Source organism: Pipistrellus kuhlii, unplaced genomic scaffold, assembly GCF_014108245.1.
Source record: "Pipistrellus kuhlii isolate mPipKuh1 unplaced genomic scaffold, mPipKuh1.p scaffold_m20_p_16, whole genome shotgun sequence".
In the NCBI taxonomy this organism is placed as follows: Eukaryota; Metazoa; Chordata; class Mammalia; order Chiroptera; family Vespertilionidae; genus Pipistrellus; species Pipistrellus kuhlii.
The window spans coordinates 17,214,505-17,233,306 of NW_023425471.1; the positions used below are offsets into that span (position 1 = coordinate 17,214,505).

Sequence of the window (18,802 nt, forward strand, 5' to 3'; positions counted from 1 at the left end):
CAATAAGCCCCACAATTATCTGAGTAATTAGACTGTCTAAATTAAAAAAAAAAAATGAATGCTGATAAGATTAGCTAGGTTTCTAGGTCACTTTATTTTGCATCATTATTAATTTATCTAGTTCAGAATCTTACAGCTAGGACTGTGCACTAGACAGGGAGTTCCTAATTGTTAAGTTTGGTATTTTTTTAGGGAGAAAATCCTACGAAGATGGGGGATTAGTGGAGGATACATTTAAAATAATTAGCACAGTAACTAACGTGTTGTAAACAGTCAATGAATATTAATGATTACTATTTTATCAAAACACACTTTAAGTAAATGTGGAATCTCAGAAAACTTATCCTCAAAAAAAAAAAAAGAATCCAAAGGTTCTTTATGATAAGAATTAAATATTCCTTTTCACGTTTTCTTATATTCTTGTTAATCTTATTATTCTTTCATTCATTTAGGGGAAATTACATTTCCCTGCAGACAGGGAAAGTACAATGAATAAAAACAATAATTATGAATTTAGAATTTTAGCAAAGCAGTTTTCCAAAAATATGGAGATATTTTAACCTCTTGGGTTGACTATTCCTTTTTATTGGGTGTGCCTTTACCTTTCCAATAAGTATTTGGAATTGTAAACCAGACACTTTTTTGTGAAAGAGAAATATCAGATGCTTCCCCAAAGAACCAAATTGATTTGCATACTCCTACAAAGACCTATCAAAGAATGAGAGCAATAACTTTCCATAGGTCAGCTTTATTTTAGAAAGCCTTCATTTTTTCCCCCAGTATGGAATTAGACATTTTTATGCCCTGTGCATAGTGCTATTCAGTGTTGGCTGTTTATGGGTTTATGTGTGTCTTTGTGTGGGCACACACATGCACATAACTATACACACATGTATATGTACACTTGTGTAAGTATACAGGAAGCAATCCCTGTGAAAATTCTGGAAGGAGATGTATAACAATCATTACTGAGAAAGAGATTATGGATAAGACCTGGATTTATATAGCTCAATATAGACTTGCAATTTATCTTGTTCATAAAAACTGAATAATCCAGTATATAGATATATAGGGAATATACTGGCTATCCTGCATGTCAATGTAATTATCAGACACTGCCAGCCCAGAGGTGTAGAATAGTTTCTCCTTAAGAAAGTAGAAATTCCTGTTGTCAATCATCCTTCAAAATAGCAGGTTCTGGCTAAAGAAATAAGGATTTTGGTCTAGGGTAAGGGGACAATTTTCTCGCTTGGTCCCTCCTGTGATTTAAGTCCTGCAGAGATAAGCCCTGCTGGGATACTCTCATTGAGGGGAATTTAGCTGGCCCCTAAGCTATACAGGTATGACTACAGACCAGCTAACCCAAGATTTTCACAGCAGAAAATCCTATAGAGGCTATATTACTCAATTGCTGCTGTAAAAAATCCCCTAAAACTCAGTGGATTAAAACAACACAAAGTTATTATCCTACAGCCCAGTGTCAGCGGGGCTGTGTTCCTCTCTGAAGGCTCCAGAGGAAAATCCTTTTCGAGCTTTTAGAGGCCTCCTGTAGCCCTCAGCTCATCATCCTTTTCCTCCATCTCCAAACTAGTTTACGTATAGTACTGAGGAACACCCACTAACATTTTTAATATATGGGTAAAGACTATCTGAACCAATCTAGACCAAATAAAATTACATATATCTGCTCTGCTTCCTCATTATTCCAAAAATATGTGGTATTCTCCCCAGAGGATAGCAAGATACTTTCATTGATATCTCAATACTATCAGTATTCATGTGGGCTCCAGATAAGAAAGTTATTATTGTTGTTTGCCTAATCCTGGTTTCATTTAAATATTAAATAACTCATGCGAAGTAAAACCAATTTTGAATATATGCTAATGAAAATTATGAAAATCACCATTTTCTAAAGTAGATTACATATAATACAGATAATTTCACAGGCCATGCTCTCCATTAATAGTTATTAGTGAAAAAATATTTCTTTTCTCATGAATGCATTAGATGTTACAATTAGAAACCATGAAGTTATCAAAGAAAAAAGCTAACCTCAAATTCAGTGTGCATATTTGTGAAAAAAACATATTAACACATTTAAAGCAAGACTAAGAATGGTTTGAACATGTATCTGGGAATTCGGAAACATGCTCTTCTGACACTAGTTGAACTATCAAAATGCATATTTCTGGGGTTCAGTTTACTCAGCTGTGAAATACAAAGTGAAAGAAAGAAATTCTAGACAGTTGGAGGTAGAGCCAAAATGCAACCAGGGCCAGCAGTTAGCAAGCAACCTTTATGGTCAAAGAAAGAGATGAGAATGAACTGAAACTAGGGTGGTAGTGGTAATGGTGGAGAGGTATTAAGAGACTCAGTGACAAATTCTGAAAAAATAACCCACAAGGGATCCATCACGATGGATTGAAGTTTAGGAATGACAGGGATTGGAGAATCAAGAATGTTTTGCAGGTCTCAATTTGAGTGAGTGAATAGATGACAGTGCCACTTAGTGTGCTAGGGAAAACTGGAAAAGGCTATGTCTATGAAGATATTTGTTCAAGTGATCAATTTCTTAAGAAACATAGGATACAGACTATTGCAGGAGAATTTCAGAAACAGTTTATATTCAGATACAGTTACATTAAATTACATTTGAAATACGTTAATGTTGAAGCAATAAATTGATTACATATTTTATTGAAAATAGTTCATTTTATCCATGTTTAAAACTGCTTAAGTTACCAAGTTAAAGTGACTTAACATTTTGATTTAGTACTTCAAAATTTCCTTATCCGTTCTTTTAATGTCTAAGCAGATATGCTTGATTCATGGGGGGAAAGAAGCACCCTGAACTCATCCATGTGTGTAGTGGATAAATTAAATCATCTTTTAAATAGTCCCCGGATTGTCTCAGTCATTAAAAGGAGACTAATAAAATAACTCTTCCGACTAAATCATTTGCTCAGTTATATAAGTAGATGTCCTCCCTTACATATTTTATTAGCAATATGCATTACCTTTATGGAAAAGCAGTTTTTCTTTAACTCTCCAAAAGGTTAAGAACCCAAGGTGTATTATAGGCCAGTTTCTCTTATAAATGTTTACTTAAAATAGTTTAAAGAGCTTTTTTTTTTCATCTTAGAGGTGACTGATTGCACCAGGTTTAACTTTATAAAATGCATTGTTCAAACACGTGTCTGTGTGTGTGCATACATGCATCCACATTTGTGAATTTACAATGACTTTGGCTCAAGTTGGCTTATGAATCAGTGTCAATGAACAGCTTTACACATGAGAAGAAAATCCAGAACTGATTATTAGAAACTACATGCATTAGAAAGAAAGCAAAGACTAATAAACCTTATAGGAAAGGATTTTATTATTTAAGAAATCAATGAACTTTGAAAGAAATAAAGAAATAGAATAGCAGGTAAGGTTCCAGCTCCAAAATTGCCTTCACTATTTATTGCATTTAAGTCTAGTGAATAAAATTAGGGAAGCCAAGCAGGACAATTGTATCTATCAGTGGGTTTTGCTTCATTTAACATGACACCTAAAAGATTATACGGTACACATTTTCACTTGACTTGACATAAATAAGCATTGCTCATTTATTAGGAGACTGTATTCCCAAATATGTTTCATACTTTTAAAAATATTCTACCACATGCTAATTAATTTGTGGGGATTGCATCACATTCTGTCTTGTATAACAGTTAACCTATGTACTTGCTTGTTGGCTCGTATTTAATTGTCGATTCCTTGAAAGATTCGGGTATCTTTTTCTTATTGATTCATTTGGAGTTTAATAGCACTCTTTCTTACACTAAGTTGTCAATCAATGTGTTTCATGAATTAAAATGAATTTCTACTTAATAAAATAATGACTCAAGGCAAATTTTAAAAGTTATTTTAGTGTCTGAAACAATGTCAGAATTATAAGTAGGGGCTCTAAATTTTCTGGTTTGTTATAGTGTGGTTAAATACATCCATTGGGGGGAATTCCAAGTCTATCCATCCACTTTCCTAATATCTGAGCTCTACAAAATCATTCTTTTATATTTTTGACTAATATATTGCATTCAACACAGTAAAATACATCTTAAAATAATATTGTTCTATAATGATGAAATTGGCTTATACAAGTAACCATGAGTGACTATAAGTTACATAAGTAACTATAAATTCTAATTTTAAATGTTTCCATTTCTTCTGCAAAACTAAGTTCTTAGAATTATTATGCTTATACAATGCCTCTTGATTTATCTGAGGAAATATTACTTTATACAAATGAGAATTTTTTTTCCAAACACTGAATGGCCTTGACTGCTATTTTCCTTACCAGTATATATTAAGGTAAAAAAAATAATGGGGAATTATTTTTTTCTTTGCAATATTTTTTGCTGAAAATACATGTCTTCACTTACTAAGAATACATAGATACTATCATTTAATATAACACTTATAACTCATATTACTGAAATCTTGATGCAACTAATATTTTTAACCAGCAGATTCATTTGATTATGAAAATTTAAGTATTGAATTCTTATCTCCTCATTCCTTACTATTCTATATTTTATGCTTTTGTCTCACTTTTGACAAGCAATTGTTATATGTCCTAGTGAGAGAAAAATTGGAGACATAATAATACAGAGAAAATTACATATAATTATGTAATTTTTACCCAGGAGCTTATATCTTACTCATCTTTATATGTTTGTTATATTTTGGAGTAGGTAGGATTTATTCTTATTTTTAGCATCTCCTGACCTAGTTCCTGATCTTGAACCAAGGTTTGACAAATACTCAAGTGCTCAATGATTCTTATTGTTCTAGACCAGTCTTCCTCCATATCTTACTATTTATGTTCCCACTCCCTTCCATTAACAACAAAAATATCATGATCTACTAGTATGTTTCAGGTGATATGAGGTACATTTATCAAGGGCTCCTCCATTTACTCTTGCCCACTGATAAGTATTAATGTTAAATAAATCAAAAATAGTTCTCAAGAGTTACCAAAAAAATCACTTCTTTCCCTGAGACAAGTGTGTATTCATTGCACTTAAAGTGCTTTCCTAAGAGACAGTTAATGAAACAGTTATTAAAACACTTTTCCAAGGCATTCACTTGATCAACTGATTCTATACAGACCTAAGTTCTCAACTGCTCAAAAAATAAATAAATGCAAAGGAATGTGCCACAAAGAAACACAGATATTCAAAGCTAGGTAAAATGTACATTTTTACTTAGTCTACCTTAAGATACTAACCATGCCTCTCCCTTTTTCTGATCAATATTTTAGACATCTCAATCTAGATAAGAGATGTTCACATGACTAGCTGATAAGGAAATATTTGAGGTAGTGATGTGTTTTGGCACACCTTCAGTCATGCTTTTGCTGCATATTTCTATTTCTAGTGTTAACAAGAGAGAGTAGAAGAAAATACATTCATAGCTGATTAGTGTTTTCCTTCGATAACTTTAGTGTGGATTGGATAGGATCCCAAACTTACAATGCAGTACTTGTAAACATCCTATCACTTTGATGAAGTGTTTAAATCTTCTCTGAGAGCAATATCATTGTAAAAAGACAGAATCCAACTTCTCTCTTAGTCTGGCTCCAGTTTGTTTGACTTTTGCATTTATTTCTAGTACACGTGAATACAATTGATTGTCCCTTCATTTTAAAACCAAAGTCTACTATCCCTGTAATAAAGAAACTCTGTAATGCAAAGGAAAAAAATCAGTAAAGAGGATAGACATGTTCTGTATTACAATTATTTTTTGTAGTATTTCAAGCAGGATATATAACATCCAACTCACTCTCTGACTGATGTCTCCAAATTAAACTCTTCTGTTGTAAATGGACATAATAATTGTGTCTACCTTCTAGGGTTGTAGGAATAAAATGAAATTATACCTATAAAATGTTAATTACTGTGCCAGTACTTATAAATATTCAGTAAATATTACACCAGATCACATCAACATTACTGTACAAATGTTTCTCCTGGTGTCAGAAGACATGTTTTTTTCTGATATTTTTGGGAACCAGTTCAAATACCCACATTTTATTAAATAAAATTATGGTTCTAGAAGAAAAACTCCTTATGTTTTCACAAGTAGGCTAATTAGCATCTTATAAATATTGCAATGTGACAAGTATAAGAATAAAGTATTCTAACTATGAACCAGCCTTCAGGAGACTTGTTAGTAATCTTCAGTGTGTGTGTGTGTGTGTGTGTGTGTGTGTGTGTGTGTGTGTGTGTGAGAGAGAGAGAGAGAGAGAGAGAGAGAGAGAGAGAGAGAGAGGGAGAGAGAGAGAGAGAAAGAGATAGTTCAAGTCTACTGTGAAGATTGGATAACACTCTGGATCTCAAGGATGCCAAGAACTACCACCTAGAAATTGAGTTGTGAGTCAGCAAGAGCCTTCAGATCAGGAAACTGGAATAAGTGGGAAGATCATGGAGAGAAGAGTGGGATTTAAAATGACAAATTACTTAATTTGGGGAGAGGTGGCATTTATCCCAGAGGTAGGAAAAATAATTAGGAAGATCAGCTCTCCCTAATTAAAATAATTTATGGATATAGAAAGGGAAGTAACATTGAATTCTGCATTATTCCAGGTACTTGACTATGCATAATTCACAGGTATTACTTAACACTCATGGTAACTGTACCAGGTAGATATTGTTGATTCTACTTTGTATATGACCAAAACTGAGGCTCAGAAAGCATACCAGGGCCACATAACTAATTAAAGGCAGAAAAGGGATTTCCATCTAAGGTTAGTTGGGTCTACCAATAAAAGCTTACAATCTAACTTGTCTGGGAAAATGACCAGAGGATCTTGTTTTCTAAGAACTACGTAAACAAGATGAATTGTGAAATATTTGCTAGAAAGAACTACCATAAAATTATTTTTATTGCTACTTCATAACTGCAATTTTGCTGTTAATGAATTGTTATGTAAATAGCTGTCTTTTCTGATGGTCTTAGCCTAAGACTCTTAGGCAACTCTGCTAGCAGTTCTCAACCTGTGGGTCATGACCCGCAGGTTGAGAGCCACTGCTGTAGAGCCTAAGAGCATCAGAAAACAGAGATTTTACATTATGATTCATAACAATAGGAAAATTACAGTTATGAAGTAGCAACAAAAATAATTTTATGGTTGGGGGTCACCACAACATGAGGAACTGCATTAGAAAGGTTGAGAACCACTGCTCTAAAACCAACTGAAGAGTGATGCTGGGATTAGCCAAGCAGAAAATAACACCTCTGTTACCATTGTCAAGAAGTTCAAATGAAGTGGATTAAAGCCAAGCTAATTGGTTTGTAAATGTCATTTTGAGGTTACAAATATTTCTTACAAGCCCGAGTGTTCATCAAATTTGACTCTCAACATTAATTTTTCATTCTAAAGTTACCTTGGCTAAAAGGTGAGGGCTTTCCACATTATATTGCATATCCCAAATGGAAATGACATACTGCAGTAATGCATATGCAAAAGGCATCTACAACATAAACCATTTTTATCCCCCATATTTCTATTCTTTTAAAAAGAACATCTTCACTTTGTTGTTCACAAGGAAAATCTGACAAAGCATTATCTTAATGCAGAAAGTGTCGTGTGGATTGGCAAACAACCCAATTTGTTTGAAACTTAGGGAAGTAAACAATGCATATGAAAGCAACAACGTACATACCAAACATGTCTTATAGGGAAATTGTAATAGAAAGTGAATTATCTGATTCACAATAGGATATATGCTGAAGCATAATAAAGTTGGTATATACAATACATGAAAACCTCCAAATTAGATTTCAGTTGCTTTTTAATTTATAAAACAATCCAATTAACAAAGCATAAATTTAAAATTCTAAAAAACTTTTTTGGCAAGTATTTAAGCTAAATGTAACTTCAATCCCCTCATAATAAAATCCTCCACAAACATAAAGCAAACTATTTCATTAACCTCCTAAGGGGCATATTAGATATGAGGTAAAAATGGCTTTGGAGAATAGCAAACATTGTCATGCAGAAGAATCAATATTTAATTAAATAAAAATATGAACTTCTCAATGATAATTACCACATAAGGCATGAAATAAATGTATGAATCTCCCCTCTTAAATACACTGCAGAGAATATTCTAAGTCTTAGAAGGTATTTGCTATTCTGTCTCAGCAAATAAAAACCCTATGATATAGTTCATGTCTTCATTATCATTAGTATCATCACTTGAAAAATACTGAACAATAATTTTTAAATCAATATTTGGGTATTCCCTAACATACTGGCAGAAACTGATAAGTATGTAAAAATATAAAATTTATGTTGAATCTCCATCACAATGGCAGCCATAACATTTTTAATAAACCATTTTATGAGATAGAGTATGCTTTGAATTGGTAGGGAGTCCATACATAGAAAGAGTTTTCAGATGGAAGAGTTTATTAGCAAAATGAAACCATAAATAGTGGTTTCATCTCTATGAACCAGCTTGAATTTCATATTATATTTGGTTGACTTTTAATTGTCAAGTTGGAGCTATCATAATAGTATTCCTATAGGTCTATATGATGTGCATTTCAACATACACTTCCATTTAGGAAAACATTGAATCAGGTATATCAGTCTATTTTATGCTAAAAAAATGCATTGTTTATGCAACTGCCCTTTTCTGATTACAGGTTAATCAATCTATACTTTCTGATTTTGATGTGGATACCTATCTAGTTACCCCTACTTCATTGATTCAAAGGAAGACTTAGAGATCAATAGCCATTTTATTACATAATTAGAAAAATATCTATTTTAAAGCTACTCTTACTATCTTATGAAAGATAAGACACACACAAGAATAACTACAGCATATATTCCAGATAAGGGGAACTGACTACCACATATAGATGTAATTAAAAACCAAAAAAACTGTTATAGGCTTATCCTTCAAATACATATACTGCACCTCTTATCCTCAGGGTTTGGAGTACAATATTCTTATTACATTTGCCCTCTCTAACTCAATGGAGTGAGTATGACAAAACTTATAAATCAATATCAGAAATAAACAATAAGATAACCCTCTCCCATCCTGCAGAACAAGAAAATGTGACTGATACAATTTCTTCATCAGAGCTAAACTTGGGGCTTCACCTACTGAAGCAACAAAGGAGGTTACAGGACTCAGTGCTCAGCTATGCACTATCTAAAGGAGAAGAAACATTTCTTATGAATTTATCTGATTCCAACTTCAGAAACACATTTGTATTGTTATACTTTTGCTTCTCAGGTACAGGTGCTTACCAAGAACAATATATTGATCAGTTAGATATGAATATTATGGTTAAATATCTCATTTTGATGGATATATCATTTTTTGAGCTCTTTTAAAGTAAACTCTCCACCCCCCAACACCACCACCATATAGATCTGCTTGGTATAAAATGAGGCAATCAGGTTTCCGGGTCTGTAGGACTGAGGATTTGATTCTGGTGGATTATAATTCACCAATGAAAGGCTATAATCTGAGTCATTTCTGAGCTTTTCACCACCACACAAGGATCTCCTTATTTGGAATTGACTCAATATTCCAAAGACCAGTGAATTACGTAACCCTAATCAGATATCAGCTTGGATTGTATCATAGATGGCAATCCCACTTACACTGTTTCTTCAACTTCTGGTTTTAGAGTGTGGCAAAGCCTCAAGAAAGTGAGAACAGAGTCTGCAATTTTAATGAGTTCAGCAAAAAAGTGCTTCAGAGGCCAGAAGCAAAAGAGCTCAGAAATCATTATCCCTCTAATCCTTGTGTCTGGAGGATATGACCATGTAGCATCTGAGATAAGGATGAAATTTACTTAAGTGGAATATAATTCTATCTATCTATAGATATAGATATAGATATAGATATAGATATAGATATAGATATAGGTATAGATATAGGTATAGATATAGATAAAAGTCAAAAGCAACTATTACAACTGAATGACGAATTGCTGGTCAATCAGTTGCTATGACACACACTAACCACCAGGGGGCAGACACAATGCAGGCATTTCCCCAATGGTCAGTGCATTCCCACAGCAGTAGCGCTGCTCAGCCAGTAGGTGGGCTCATGGCCTCTACAGCAGAGCTACTGAGCAGATGCAGCAGGCACAGCAGGGCTGGGGTGAGCAGGAGCAGTGCAGTGCCTGGCCCTGGTTCAGGCACCTCCCCAGCTGCCTGCCACTTAGTGCACTGCTACATTCCTCATACCCTATAAGCCTGCAGTTAAAATCTCCAAAGAATGGTTGGAGCACAGACACTTGGAGTAACCAGGATGAGCCTGATATCGCTGCTGGGCTCCTAGAACTCTGCTTCCGGCACCAAAATCAAATCTCATCCCTTACTGATTGCCCGGGAGCTACAGAGGAAAGCAGCAATATAACAGTGGCCAAAATGTGGTGACTGGCAATCAGGGTAAAAGTCAAAGAGATGGATCTGAAGGGTGGGGCGTAGGCAACAGAGCTCCCCTGCCTCCCAAGATCCCCAACTTCGTACTGTTCATCTCAGAGGATCTCTTATTTGGCTCTGAGAGGTGGAAAGCATCCAGCCCGACCCAAGTCTCCACTGGGGACCTCCCAGCCGGCAAGGCGTGACCCTGGCCACAGAAGGGGCATTTGGAAATATTTTCTCAGGAAGCTGTGGGGAGGAGGATAGACTCCCTATGCAAAATTTCCCAACAGCTCATGGGGACTTGGAAACTCCCTGACCATGCGGGTGTGAGATCCCAATTTCCTTTCAATATGCATGAATCTGTGCACCAGGCCCCTAGTAACAATATAAATAGTGTTGTCTGTCAACTAAAGAAGCACAAAATAATAACCATCCATGGAGGGTTTTCCTCAGAGTGACAAATTATAACAGAAGCAGTGCCAGGAACAGATTTCCTGATTTAAGCAGTAAACTATGGAGTACATGAATGCAATTGGCAAGAGTGGCTAATTAATTATAGCTGATTAATGTATCAAATCTCTTGGTAGAATGAGCAAAACATGAAATTTTTATAATTATTTGGAGTACATTCCAAAGGCATTTATTTTTCCCCAAAATTTTACACTATAGTTTTAGATATTGCTATTTTGGGAATTAAAATCACATAGAACAATTCATAATATATTATAAGAATAAAGAACTTTTTAAATATATCTGGACTACAGAAAAACATATGATGCATAGTTTCTACTTTGGGCCTAGTTTGTGGAAATGTTAAGTCTATGGCAATAAACATTAAATGATATTGAAAAAAGTGGGAGTCCAGAAATATACCAACCTTCAGGATCCAGTAGTTTCTCTATGCCTAATTGAGATTTTGCGATATTGAATGCATGTTCCAGTCTTTGTGCAGCTGACTGCTGGGAAACCACACTATTCCAATCAAACAGGTCTGGCCTAAAACACACACACACACAAAGACAAATATAAATCAATTTAGAATGCTTCATAAAGTTCACTTCAATTCTGGTTTTTAATTGATAACCCATGCCCATAGCCCTTAACAATTTTTATTCTTCAGTATCCCTCAATAAGCTTTTTCACTTAAACAAGGCACAATTTTAATTAAAAATCCTGAGGGAAATTAAGCAGAATTCATTCTCTCTTACCCAGGAAACAAGAATATGTTGATCAAATCCAATCTCATGGATTTGAATACCAGTCATTTGTTGGTAACTTCTAATTATATAAACCTAGTCCAGACCTCTTTCCTGAATTCCAGACTCTTGGGTCATCTGCTTACTCATTATCTCCACTTAGAGTTACCATAAAACTCAAATGTCCAAAATTGAGCTTCTGATATCCATCCCCATTACACTCCCTCCTAACCTACCTTCTTCTCTTGAAGTCCTTCCTTTCTCAACAACCAATGACAAATTCAAACTTGCAGTATGCTCAGACAAGAGACCTTTGAGTGGACATTGAGGACTCTTTCACTCTCATACAACACTTAGCTGGGAATATCTCCAGAATTTGATCACTCCTCATTATCTTGCTGCCATCACCTTAATCCAAAACCACCATTTTATTCTGCATGAATTGTTGCAATAGCCTTGGCTACCCAACTCTCACACTTGGGCTTGTTAATATATTCTTAGCAGATCCGAGTAATCTGTTAAAATGGTTCATCATCATATTATCCTCAAATCTCTGCTATTGGGGAGTAAAATGTACTGATTTAACAAGGCCCTACATGGTTTGACTCACCATTAGACCCTTGATTTTATTTCTTGCCTCTCTCCTCATATTCCTCAAACAGGCTAGTCTCCTGCATTTGCTGTTACCTCCACTTGGAGTTCTCTGTCCCCATACATCAACATGGTTCACTCCACATATTTTGAGTCTTTACTCCAAAATCACATAATTGGTGACTCCTTCCTTGCCCTCCCACATCTAAAATTGTTGGTTCCCAAATCAAATTTACATACACTTATTTTCTTTCCCTATTAATTGTTCTGCATTTTTCTCATTAGCACTTACTATTTAACATTTTATGTATTTTATTTAATATTCGTTATCTATTTCTCCCAGGGGAATGTAGAATACAGAATATTTTTGCCAGTTTTGTTCACTTCTAGAAACCAAACCTGACAAATAAGGGTTCGATAAATATTTATTTACTACACCAGAAAATGGATGAGAACATACTATGTCAGTATCATTTTACTTGATAACAGAGAAAACACCTACGTAGCATAAGAATCAGTTCTTATCCTATACGTATTTTACATATAATGAGGAAAACTGCATGCATCACTGTAAGTTAAATAAATTCTAAATTTCAAAGCTACAGATAAGATATAAGGCTTTTTAACATCTGGCGAGGTCAAGAACACTTTTTAAAGCTTAAAGGAGTCTGAAATGGTAAATTGTGTTTATAGTTAAGAATAGAATTTTAAAATGAATTCCAAGTTGTGTGGATATTAAAGAAACAAAGTTCTGAGGGAAGAAAAATGCACAACGTGCTCAGTCATTCAAGACCTCATAGGCTTGGCTTCACTGGGAGATTTCTAGTATCACCTGGTGGGAGATATGGTTAGGAGGAGGAACTGGGATGAGTATGCAAAGGCTTTACCTATTAAGAAATTACAATACAATGTACCCCGACAACATTGGAAACCATACAGTAAGTGGTCTTTCATCTTTTTTGGATCATAGTTACCCTGGAGAATTTGATTAGTGCTATGCATGTCTACCCAGACAAATAACCTGTCTGTAACTTTACACAGAATTTGCATATAATTTTAGGATATTTGGGTCTGTCCATAGACTCCTGATTAGGAACTCATGCTCTGCAAGACAAGAAAATACAAGGATGGGCTTCCCTCTTATTTTCTAAAACCATAATTCAATAGCAAGGTCCAATTTTATTTCTCATTTGACTCTCATTTCCTTTTTTCTTTATTGTTCCTAGCCTGATTAACTCACCAGAATTTTGAGCACTTCTTAGGAAACCTACTCTCCCCTAAATACCCTAAATATTCCAAGTTACACAAAACAGCTAACAATTTTTTAGAACCTAAAATATGTATAAATTTGGAGCTGCCTCCAGTAGTGGAAGACTATAAGAAATAAAATTTAAATTCTAGAATATCTGGGGATACCTGAACTGTACTATGCAACCTCTGTCAATCTTCAGTTTTTCATTTCTCAGTAATGGGAGTGAAAAAGAATATAGGTGGGGGAGGGTGGGAAACTAGTTTTCTCTCCTACAGTAAAGTAACCAAGATTAAATGAGTATGATGGGAAATAATAAAATTGTTTCTGTATTCTAACACTCTTCTCTTGATTCCCTCCCCCTTCTCCTTGGCCACTAACTGAACATGTAAGCAAGAACTTATCTAAGTCATGTAATCTATTTGAACTTCAGTATTTTCATTTGAAAAAGAATGAATTGTATGAAATGGCCTTTGAGGCTTCTTCTAGAATTAAAATTATTCCAATTAATTGTTTTAAACAGTTAAAACTCATCAGTAATTAACATTTTACATAACTATAGTTTTCAAATGTATGAAGAATTGTAAAATTAACCAACTGTAGGGGAAAGCCACGTACCTGCCCATGCTAACCTAGACCATAATTCATAAGTATTGGAAATGTAATTAAAGATTACCAGTATTTTGAGGAAACATTGAATTATACAACATAGACTAGTAGATAAGCAAAGTCCTCTATAAATCAAATCCTAATTCCACCACCCAAATTGTCTTAAAGAAATCACTTCTATATGCCTTAGTTTTCCAATTTGTAAAATGGGGCTAGTCACTGTATTTACATCATAAGAAATATATGGTATATTTTACTTAGAAGGCTGCCCATAAAATAATAATTGTTTAAAAACATTAACTTATATTACTTTGTTCTATGGTTAGTTATATTTATAGAACAATAAGATATTTTCAACTCAAGCTAGAATATCTATACTTACAGAACATATATAAAGGTTAGAAACATTGTTGATTCAAGAATCCTATATAATAAAAGGCTAATATGCAACTTGTCCCCACAAGAAAGAGTCCTACAACCAGGAGTTAGACATGCCCAGACCACCAGGGGATGACACAGAACATAGTGGGTTTTGACAATGTGGTGCTGGCAGCGGGTGGCAGTGGAGGCCCCTGGTGTGCTCCAAGGAGAGTGGGACCAGGGCTTGATGGTGTTACAGGTGAGCAGGCAGTGCCAGGCCAAGGCTGGTGCAAGCAGGGGTCCCGATTGCCCCACTGGCTGCCCCAAAGACAGCAACTGGCAGTGGGGGGGGGCAGGGGGCTGGGGTCTGCCATTAGATGGCACCAACCCAAGGCAGGTGCATGTGGGGACCCTGATCACCCCACTGGTCTCCCCACAGATTGGACCTGATCATTGGTCAGGCCTAGGGACCCTACCTGTGCAAGAACTTCATGCACCAGGCCTCTAGTGATATATAATTTTATAAAATGGAAGGTGGAGAGAAGAAAAGAGGAGGAAGTACAATAGATTTTGGCCCCTTCTCTGATTGAGTTCGACACCCCTAGTATAAATAATGATTCTAGCAGACAATTACTGACAGGGGCTTCTCATACTGAACTTTCAGCTTCCCCAGTATGGCCAATTTTTTTCACCATATTCAACACTACAGGGAATCCCTAGTTTTGTCTTTCTACCAAGGACTGAGACCTGCCTTGTCCAAGCAGAACTGCACAATTTATATTTGCCATTTATATAAAACAGATCTAATTGAGAAGCTATGTGGAAACTTGTGCCATAAAAGGTAGAGCCCCCCACCTTTGTCTTAGTGGAGCACAATTTAGGTTGCTACCTTAATCTGTGTCTCCAGAATTAGAGCTCCTTTTGCTCAAATAAACGCTCTTTATTACAATCTAAAATTGCTATTAGAAAAAAAAAATTACTACTGGTTTGCAGCTTTGTATTAAGGAGGAAATACATATACTGTCAGAAATCAACTAATTAAGAAATAGAATTACATAATTATGACCATCAGACAGAATAAAAGTAGGGACCACTTCTAGGAAGTAAAATGTAATGGGGTAGGGTTAGGGTCATGAAGACACAATTTGCTTGATTTTTTCCTTTACCCCACTCTCTTCTATCTGACTTACATTTTTTTGCTGTACATATTTTATTTTATGGGACTGTTCTTTTGCTTGATTTTTTCCTTTATCCCACTCTCTACTATCTGACTCAGCCAAACTGGTTTCGGCTATCTGACTTACTTTTATTTTGTTGTATATATTTTGTTTTATGGGATTGCTCTTTTATTTTTTCCTTTTTTAATTTTTCAATTGCAGTTGACATTCAATATTATTTTATACTAAATTTGTGTACAAAATTTGTGCACAGGGAGGGGGTTTCTCAGCCCAGCTGTACCCTCTCGCAATCCAGGACCGCTGGTTCCTAACTGCTTGCCTGCCTGCCTGATCACCTCTAACTGCTCACCTGCCTGCCTGATCACCCCTAACCGCCTCCACCTTGGCCCCTGCCAATGTGGCTTCATCCGGAAAGACATCTGGAATGTCATTCAGCTGTCTGGTCTAACTAGCATATTATGCTTTTATTATTATAGATTAGTTTCACTTGTATAGCATAATAGTTAGGCACTTATATCGATATAATTTAAACAGTGATTCCCAACCGTTGCTGGATAGCTCAGTTGGTTAGAGCATCATCCACATAAGCCAAGCTTGTGGACTCAATCCCGGGTCAGGGCACATAGAAGAATCAACCAATGAGCGCATAACTAAGTGAAACAACAAAGCAATGTTTCTTTTTTTTTTCCTCTCTCTCTCCCTTCTTCTCCCTCTGAAAGTCATTCAATCAGTAATTATTTTTTAAAAAGTGATCCCCCAAATAAATCTAGTACCCACCTTGTACTATACATAATTATTACAATATTATTTACTCTCTTCTTTATGCTATGTTTAACATCACCCTAAGTATTTTGTAACTACCAATTTGTGCACTGGTAGTTACAAAATAGTAATATCTCACCTTTTACCCATACTTCTAACCACTCCCTTCCCATCAGGCAACCATCAGTCTGTTCTCTGTATCTCTGAGTCTATGTCTATTTTGTTTGTTTATTTTTCTTATTCTTTAGATTCCACACATAAGTTAAATTATATGATATTTGTCTTTCTCTGTCTTAATTATTTAATTTAGCTTAATATCCTCTAGGTCCATCCATGTTTTTATATGACTTACTTTTAAAACCATGTGCTGTGTAAATGCATTAAATGCTCCAATCAAAAGACACATAGTAGCTGAATGGATAAGAATACATGACCCATATATATGCTGTCTACAAGAGAAACCTCAGAAAAAAGGGCTCACACAGACTGAAAGTGAAGGGATAGAATAATATTTTTCATACAAATGGAAATGAAAAAAAAAGCTGGGTAACAATACTTATATCTGACAAAATAGACCTCAAAATGAAAGCCATAACAAGAAATAAGGAAGGCCACTTCATAATACTAAAGGGATCGATACAACAAGAGGATATAACTCTAGTAAACATACATGCACCCAATGTAGGAGCACCAAAATATATTTTAAAAAAAACAAACTTCTGGAAGATATGAAGGGAGAGATTGGCAGCGATATAATCGTAGTAGGGGACTTTAGTACCCCATTGACATCACTAGGTAAATCCTCTAGACAAAAATCAGCAAAAAATCATCAATTCTTAACAACTCACTATATCAGACCAACTTAATCAACATCTTCAGAACAATTCACCCCAAAACTATAGAATATACATTCTTCTCAAGTGCACATGAAACATTTTCAAAGACAGACCACATATTGGGACACAGAGAAGGTCTCTTCAAATTCAGGAAGATGTAAAACATATTAAGCATCTTCTCAGATCACAATGGCATAATGTTAGAAATAAACTACGATAAAAACAATAAAAAAAATTCAAACACTTGGAGGCTAAATAGCACATTATTAAACAACTACAGGCCCAGTTTACGAAATTCATGCACTCAGGGAGGGAGTTCCTCAGCCTGGCCTGTGTGCCCTCTCACAGTCTGGGAGCCCCGCTATGGAATACCCCAAAGAGGTAGGCCTCACCCACCCAGGGGCTCCTCAATGGATTGCCCCTGCAGAGGGAGGCCCCACCCACTTGCTCCAGTGCCACCTACAGGTAGTCTGGGCCTACCTCTTTGAAGCAATCATGGAGCCCCCCGATTGATCAATTGCCCTGCTGGCCAGTGGCATGGGCCTCCTTCTACAGGGTGATCATGGGGAGACAAATCACATTGCACCCGCCTTGCCTGGCCTCAATGGATATCATAGCGTCATCATCTGGAAGGTCGCCCAGATGGTCATTCTGCTGTTTGGTCATTTAGTTAATTTGCATATTTTCTTTTGTTATTGTATATGATTGGGTTACCACAGAGATCGAGGAAGAAATTAAAAACATCCTGGAAACAAATGACAATGAAAACACAACAATCTAAAATATATGGGACACAGTGAAAACAGTCCTGAGAGAAGTTTACAGCATTACAGGCTTACCTCAAAAAACAAGAAAAACTGGTAATAAATTATCAAACTCTACAACTTAAAAAATTAGAAAGAGAGCAACAAGAAAACCACAGAGTGAGCAGAAGGAAGAAAATAATAAACATCAGAGCAGAAATAAATGACATAGAGACCAAAACAAAACAAAACAAAACAAAAAGATCAATAAAACCAAGAGCTGTTTCTTTGAAAAGATAAACAAGATTGATGAACCTCTAGTCAGGGTCACCAAGAAGAAAAGAGAGAGGACCGAAATGAAATCAGAAATAAAAGAGGCGAAATAACAACAAAAATACAAAGGATTGTAAAAAAATAATACTATGAACAACTATATTCCAACAAACTGGTCAACCTAGAAGAAATGGACATATTCCTTAAAAAATATGATCTTCCAAAACTCAATAAGGAAGAATCAAAAAATCTGAATAGGCTGATAACTATGGAGAAAACTGAAGCAGTAATCAAAAAACATCAAGCAAACAAAAACCCTGGGCCAGACAGCTTCACAGGGGATTTTTACCAAATATTAAAGAAGAACTAAAACATTTCCTCCTCAGACTATTAAAAAAAAAAAAATCCAGAGGAAGGAACACTTCCAAGCTCTCTTTAGAAAGGCAGTATTACCTTAATCCCAAAACCAGATAAAGACACTACAAAGAAAGAGAACTACAGGCAAATATCTCTGATAGACACAGATGCTAAAATGCTCAACAAAATTCTAGCAAATTA

At 35.4% G+C, this 18,802-nt stretch overlaps 1 protein-coding gene across 4 annotated transcripts in view; it reads right to left on the reverse strand.

The window, feature by feature from the left end:
* The window catches only part of DMD (dystrophin), a 1,962,662-nt gene that overhangs the window by 1,703,313 nt on the left and 240,547 nt on the right, over positions 1-18,802 (reverse strand). For all 4 annotated transcript variants that reach the window (XM_045582357.1, XM_045582356.1, XM_045582355.1 and 1 more), the window contains one exon: positions 11,325-11,443. In XM_045582357.1, the coding sequence (XP_045438313.1) occupies positions 11,325-11,443 (119 nt within the window). The remainder of the gene's footprint in view (positions 1-11,324; positions 11,444-18,802) is intronic.